Source organism: Spea bombifrons, chromosome 4, assembly GCF_027358695.1.
Source record: "Spea bombifrons isolate aSpeBom1 chromosome 4, aSpeBom1.2.pri, whole genome shotgun sequence".
Taxonomy (NCBI): Eukaryota; Metazoa; Chordata; class Amphibia; order Anura; family Pelobatidae; genus Spea; species Spea bombifrons.
This window is the reverse complement of record NC_071090.1, coordinates 3,890,391-3,897,778: the sequence shown is the minus strand read 5'-3', so window position 1 is coordinate 3,897,778 and position 7,388 is coordinate 3,890,391. Positions and strand designations below refer to the sequence as shown.

The following is a 7,388-nucleotide window of genomic DNA, read 5'->3' as shown; positions in this document are numbered from 1 at the left end:
CTTCATATCCTCTTATTAGTTAACAGAAGCATGTTATTCGTGGGGCAAAGCATCGTAGCTCGGGGCTGTCCCTGTATGTCTGGGAGACTTGGCAGGTATGGAATGTATATGTGTACGGTCGGGTGTCAGGGAGCGTGGAGGTAGCCCAAGGCCTCATTAGTCTCTGTAAACTGTGGCGCCTTCAGGCACTCAGCCGAAACTTTGAGTCTTTTCTTCAACCTGAATGTCAATGTTGGAGCTATAGGTTAAACATACAATTAAATATTGTTATTTTCATGAGTTGCAAGAACACAGCTCAGTTCTAACTTCCCAGAACATTCTTAACTCTTTTATATCCAAACTACAGCGAGTTTCTCTTTCTCCAGAACTCAAAGATGATGCTCCGGAACCCCCTCGCAGGTCCTCTCTTCTTGCGGTTCCGTCGGCTATCCTTGCTCGGATCGCTCGACCCACTTGTTTCTCGTTGCCGTACAAATAGGATCCATCTTTGTGGCGAAAGCCAACTTCTATCGCAACGTTCGTGGCTTCCTCGCCCTCAGCAAGAGGAATCTAGAACAACGAAGAAAAAAAACCAAACCAAGACACAGTGTAAGAACTCGATGGAAATTAGCTATGTGTGTGTAAATCAAACAAAAATGTTTACTAACTTGTTAGGATCCGGGTTCCGCGTAGACTAACATCGTGTTAAGAAAAGTCAGATCAGTCATTACACACGCGTGTTGCATTTAACGGTTCTATACCTAGTGGTGTATTTACCTCGGCGCCTCTGTCCTTCCTAGCGGGCTTGGGCTATGACATCATATCCAGGTGCTCCGCTTTTAAAGGCGGTGCAGCCCTCCATAGTGTTAATGGCGTTGGTTGGGGAGATCGGTGATCTCCTCTTGAACCAGTCCATTGACTAGTGGCTAGCACTCCGGTCCTGCCGGCTTAGGCCTGGGTCTAGTTGGCCTACCTAAGCCAGAAGACACAACTGTCTAAACCCCCATATGATTACGTGAATAGTTTAGAAAGGGCCCTTCCTACTGTATATATATATATATATATATATATATACATGCATGTGTACCTGTGTGTGAGCATGGATGTGTACTTGTGTATGTGTGTGTGAGCATGAATGTGTAATTGTGTCAGCGGGGTGAGATGGAGTGTGTAAGTATGAGTATGTGTGTGTCATTTGTGTAAGTGTGTTTACATATGTTGTATGTTGGAAGGGGGTGGGCAAGAGGCAAAGAAGGCAATGTGGGGGCAATGATGGCACAGACCAGCTATTGAAATTGGGGGCCCGGGGCAATTTCTCGCACCAGAGCCCCGTGGTTTCTGGTTACGCCCCTGATGTACACGTTATTGTGAGTATATAAATGTGTGTGTTTGTGTGAGCAAGTTAGTGTCTGTATGTGTGTGTTTTTGTGAGTGAGTGTCTGTATGTGTGTGTTTTTGTGAGTTAGTGTCTGTATGTGTGTGTTTTTGTGAGTGAGTGTCTGTATGTGTGTTAGTGTGAGTGAGTGTCTGTTGGTGTGTGTTAATTTGAGTGATTGGGGCGGACTAAGCAAAATATGGCCATATACTGTGACGGAAACGCTGATATTTATGCTTCTAGATATTTTCTGGGTGTGCACTGATTCTTTTGCTTCTGTTTTATGTACAGTTTTGTCCTTTCTTCAGCACCCCAAGTGCTTTATTTATATGATATTTATATATTTATTATATGATTATTTGTGTGGTATGTATGCATTACAGTGTAATATGATTGTTAAACACAGCCCAGGCTTTAGGAAGAGTTATGGTCGTTGGCATTAATATTTATTATAATCGGATTCTGTATTCCACCTCACCGATGTCTGTTTTTAGAGATGGGCTGTTCCCTTTTCAGATTTTTAGGGTATGTTTAATAATTGGATACAACTTAGTTTAGGATAAATTAACTTTTATAGCAAGCTGAGCAAAATGTCAACTTTCTCCTTAGTTCACCCTTAAAATCCCAGAAGAACTACTAAGATTCAGGCGAAAGTCAACAGCAGAGTAATAACAGGAGAACGCAATGGGGAGGAATAATCGAGCTGCTCTTAGGGTATGCACATCAGGAACATGTCTAACGCATACATGTTTCTTATTTTATTCTGCAAGCTTTAGAACTAGAAGTTCCTTTATAGAACCGATATAAAAGTTCATAGGATCAGGGTTTTTGGTCGAACGTGAAGCCTGTGGGTCATCATTAGTATTCATCGTGGAAAGGATACTGTGGGTGGTCGGCAAGTCTATGGAAAAAGAAAATAGATTTTATTAGAGTGTCGGATAGTCCTTTTTCTCTAGATTTTTATTCCATAGATTTTTCTTTCCAATTAAAATTCAAAGAAACCCCGAAATCCCAATGAAACCCCTCTCTCCAGAGGCCCTCCTCACCTGTTGTCTCTGTACGCCTTCTTGTTATGTTATATACTACTTGTTATGTCTACCTGTCTACCCTTTGTACAGCGCTGCGGAATCTGATGGCGCTATATAAAACCGGGCCCTTAAAATGACTGATTCCATCACTGGAAAGAATGTTCCCCAGCCTATACTCAGGAGGTTTTAAAAAAATGTCATTCTTGACGGAAACCTGAATATTACAAATTCTTGTGATCTCAAAATCCTTTTTCCCGATTCATCATATTTATTAGCCGCAAACGATCGAGAAAAGCATACACAGGTAGCCCCACGTATCGTAGATTCCGGTTGAGTCCGTCGATCAGCTTCATGTCTTCTGAGGACAGCTGGAAATCGAAGACCTGCAAAGAGTTTCATGTTTTGTTACTAGGTGGCGGAACGTTTGGAGGACCAGGGATGGATATTTCATATTGGGAAGTCATGGATGGTCGTGGTTGGGGGACGCATTTGTTCTTACCTGGAAGTTCTCCTTGATCCTCTGTGGATTGTAACTTTTTGCAATGACCACGACCCCTCTCTGGATCTGGTAGCGGAGAGCTACCTGGGCTGATGTCTTATTGTATTTTTTCCCGATTGAAATTAACACCGGATCTTCCAATAACACCGGGGAGTTCTGGTCCACCCTGAGAAGGCAACAGCAGATGCATGTGAAGGCAAGGTCCTAAGGCCTATGGAGACCAACTACCTCATCCTCACCGCTAATGTTCTTATTTTCCTATACAGATTCTCTCAATGGACCATACCATGTCTTGTGTCTGTGTGACCCCAACACGCTGTATGCTGTCAGGAGGATGTCCTTAGACTTGCAGAACTCCAGCAGTTGGCTCTGGTTGAGGTATGGGTGACATTCCACCTAGGACATTTCCAAAACAATAAACTCTGTGGTTTGGGAATGGTCGACCATCCCCCACTTATAAACGTTATGTATATTTAGCCAGGAACACACATTTCATATACCTGATTACAGACCGGCTTGTGCTTCAGTCCCGGCTTGTTGAGGATCAGCTCCAGCTGTCTTCGGTTAAAGTTGGAGACGCCAATGGACTTTACCAGCCCCGCGTCTTTACACTGCTCCAGAGCCTGCGCAGGACGAACAAACATTAGCCAAAAAACCCACACTCACACTACTTACGCATACACATTCATGCTCACACATTCACAAATTCATGCTAACACTTAAACGCTTACACATACACATTCATGCTAACACACACACATACACATCCATGCTCATGCACACAAACGCTTACACATACACATTCAAACTCCCATTCTAACAGAGATACATTCATACATACATACATACCCTTACCATCTCCCTCTTTAGCTCCCTCACTCTCGGACCACCTTACCTCACTGTCTACTTGCACACTGTGGTAGCAGCCTCGCTTTCACTGCGGGGTCATGTGACCTCAGGTTCTGTGACCCCCCCCCCCTGCATTCCTGCCTCCTGGTGCTGATCCAAAATTGTTCACAAAGGTCCAGTAAAGACCAGCCCTTTGAACAATTTTGGACCGGCCTGGGGGACGCTCGTCCTCTCATGGAAGAAACCATCACAACTCGCTGTTGTTAGGATCTGCTTGAGTATTCGTCCTCATTATATCCTCCCTGTTGTAGCTGCTGATCGCTAAATTCTAGAAACGGGTCAGATAATGCTTGCTATGGCACCATTTGCCTCAAGCATCCCGTAGATAAACTATTTAGCTTTTTAAGGTTGTAAAACAAATTCATCAAATCCACGTTTTTATTGACCGGTTTATCATCTCCAAGGAGCGTCACTTACTTCCCAAACATCGCGCAGGTCAACACTCGTATCAAGCATCAATTTCCCGTTTTCATCCAGAGACATGAGATCTCCTCCAGGCTTAAAAAAAAAAACAAGAAAAAAAACAAGAAAAACATCAGATTCCAAAATAGTCTGCAGCTGATTCATTCTTCATCTGCCCTTGATGCCATCTCAATGGCTGGTGAGCTGGTGAGAAGTCCACCGGAACCCTGACACCAAGAAAAGGGTGGTGGGTCTAGAGGTGGCAGAACCTTTGTCCCTTTGGGTTTTGGCCCTCTCTCTTTTTAAGGGACACCCTAGCCATCATATGCACTTAAATGGTGGTCTGTTTAAATCATAGGAACATTCTATACATTGTTTTAGACGCTGCTGAAGACATCTATGTGCAACCAAGCTCTTTTCCCAGGACCGTAACTCAAATCTTCTTCTAGTGGAACAATATTTTGTCTCTTCTTCTTTACCTTTAGTGCACACGGCCAGTGGATGAGATAGAGGTCCATATAATCCAGCTGCAGGGTCTGGAGAGACTGCTTCACGTGAGACTGGATCTGGTCCGGAATATGGAAGGTCGACCATAACTGAACAAACAACCAAGACATAAAAGAAAACAGGGGGTCAACTTACAGTCAAATATTGTTATTTTCCAAATTTTTCCAAAATTGCTCAATTATAACTTCCCAGAACTTTCTCAACTCTTGTATATCTGAACTACAGTGAGTTTCTCTTTCTCTAGAACCCAAAGATGATGCTCCAGAAGCCCCTCACCTTTCCGGTGTAGAACAGGTCCTCTCTTCTGGCGGTTCCGTCGGCTATCTTTTCTTGGATCGCCCGCCCGACTTCTTTCTCGTTGCCGTACAAATGGGCCCCATCGATGTGGCGGAAGCCAACTTCTATCGCAGCTTTTGTGGCTTCCTCGCTCTCAGCTACAGGAATCTAGAACAACGGAGAAAAAAGGAGAACGCGGTGAAGGAACCCAACGGAAATGTGCTACGTCGGTGTAAATCAAACAAAAAAAATTGCATTAAACGCTTACATTTTTTGGGGTTGTTTTTGAAAGAATGCATATTTAAATCTTCACAAAGGGTTAGGGTTAATCAAAAAGTACTTTAATATACATTATTCTATAGCGAAACCGTTAGGGACAATAAACTATCACTTTAACCCTTAAAGGTGTTCATCGGCATGGACAAAACATTAAATGCGTATTATGTTAGATGTTAGTAACGGGGATAAGAATTCTAATGCTGTTTTTAGTTCTTGATGTGTTTAGTTTAGCAAAGTGTGATTAAAGAAACAGTTAAAAAAATGGCAACTAATAATTTGCTGGCAAATACTGTAATATATACAATTTTTTTGCACAATTATAATATTTTTTTAGGAACAAAATATTGTTGGCTAAGATGAAGGGGATGATCTGGATCCTTACAGACTAACTTTAAAACGCCTCCATCTGCCAAGCAAGCGACTCAACCGTATAAATTAAGATTTTTGGGACGATAGAACTGGCTTTTCTGGTTTCTTTTTAGTCTTACAATGAAAAAAATAAGCCACGCGAATTAAACTGTTAAAAACAAAGTAACCCTTTTATTGCTATAAGCGTCAACATTCTTACATAGAATCCCAAACACAGACACATTTACGGAAAAGTAGAAAGAGACAAAGGTGCCATGTCTTTAGAATTCTCAAATATTAACCCTTAAACAACCCACCACAAAATATTCTATTATGGCTTTAAAGACTCAAACCTTAATCAGCCGTTGGTCTCGTCTTAGATTCAGGAGCCGTATGTCTATCCCATGCATGTTTAAATCCCCTCGCTGCATTAGCCTCTACCACCTCTACCGAGAGGCCGCTTTACTTAACTACCACCCTCTCACTAAAATAAAACTTACTAAAATTCCATCTAAGCCTCTGATCCTCCAGTTTTAAATTATGACCTTTAGTGTAAGATCACTTAAATTGTGTTTATTTAATTGTGCACACATCTGTACGTACATATTCTGGAGCGTAGGTGCCAAACCCTATTACAGGGATTTTGTTTCCGTCGTTCATCGGGACTCGTAGATCAGAACTGGATGACATTTCTGAAGCTGAATGTGGGAGGAAGCGTCAGAAGGGAGTGTATGGATCAAATATACAGCCGGAGGTGTGTTTATATAGGAAGAGAGGAGAATAGTCAGCCCATAATGGGTGGATGTTAAAGCAGTGCTCTACATGAACTAATTGTAGAATCATTAACTGATTAATTGCCCACAGACTTTGGGGCAAACACTGGCAGTTCCCCTTAATGGTGGGAAAAGGCAGGAGAATCTAAGCAGGTTTGAGTTTTCTTCTCCATGCCGAACCCAAATCCCAGAGCACGAGAAGATTGGATTAAAAAAATGAAATTGTCGTGAAGTGTGATTGTCCCAGGTATCAGCACCAAGGTTTTCCCATTCCGTCATCTCGCACAATTGCTTGTTAAATAAAAACATATTTCATGGATTCATCCGTTCACATGTTTTAAGACAGCTGGGGGAATAGATTTCCTGCGCACTCCTCACTTCCTGAGCCTTCGTGAACAGGAAGTTGGGATATGTCTGCGGATGTCCTGAATTCTTCATCTTATTCAATCAAAATTCCATGTTTGATTAAATATTGTAGGACGATACATATCTTCTCAATGGCTGCCCCTATCCTTTGGAATGCCCTACCCTGATTGGCCAGGTTCTACCCTAGACTCCGGACCGAACGGGGAAGGGGTACATCACTCGTGACCCTTGGCCGCTCGGCATTGGCGAAAAAAGCATACAATGATCCAGAGTAGTGGTCCAAAGGAAATACAGCAAAGTTCCGTTCCAGAGTTAATTTTAGTGAATATATATAATATATATAATATATAGGAAGCACGGTCAGCCTGGTCAGCGAAGGACACAAATGGGTCGCCTTCTTTTGAAAGGAGAAGAAGAAGCTTTTGTAATTTTCACAAATAAGAAGAAAAGCCGTAAAGCCGGATCCGTTTCAGAAAAGCGGAACAAACAGGCCGCCATGAAACATGATATTCGTAGGATCAGTTTTATTAAATACGACAAGGAGCTTAACAGGTAAGGGTTCCTTTAGCTTAGCTGGGAATTTTCAAAACCAGCTGACCTTAAAACACATCATGTATTAACACGTTAATAACCCGGAATTCACGGAA

General features: G+C 42.4%; 1 protein-coding gene across 1 annotated transcript; it reads right to left on the bottom strand.

The window, feature by feature from the left end:
• Nucleotides 1–1,907: 1,907 nt before the first annotated feature.
• Nucleotides 1,908–6,342, bottom strand: LOC128492864 (aldo-keto reductase family 1 member C1-like). The gene is made up of 9 exons (XM_053465581.1): nt 6,206–6,342; nt 4,976–5,143; nt 4,672–4,788; nt 4,208–4,288; nt 3,382–3,504; nt 3,168–3,277; nt 2,882–3,047; nt 2,683–2,765; nt 1,908–2,255 (listed from the first exon to the last, which is right to left on the bottom strand). The coding sequence occupies exons 1-9, from the start codon at nt 6,290–6,292 to the stop codon at nt 2,213–2,215; spliced, it is 978 nt and encodes a 325-aa protein (XP_053321556.1). The 5' UTR covers nt 6,293–6,342; the 3' UTR covers nt 1,908–2,212.
• Nucleotides 6,343–7,388: the final 1,046 nt, after the last annotated feature.

What these genes read in the sequence shown, in the direction of transcription:
- LOC128492864 (XM_053465581.1), bottom strand. Translation starts at nt 6,292, where the DNA reads ATGTCATCCAGTTCTGATCTACGAGTCCCGATGAACGACGGAAACAAA. An exon ending in GCACCTACGCTCCAGAATAT is followed by an intron (nt 5,144 to 6,205) that starts GTACGTACAGAT and finishes CCGTTGTTCTAG; the next exon opens with ATTCCTGTAGCTGAGAGCGA. An exon ending in CGATACGTGGGGCTACCTGT is followed by an intron (nt 2,256 to 2,682) that starts GTATGCTTTTCT and finishes CTTTTTCCATAG; the next exon opens with ACTTGCCGACCACCCACAGT.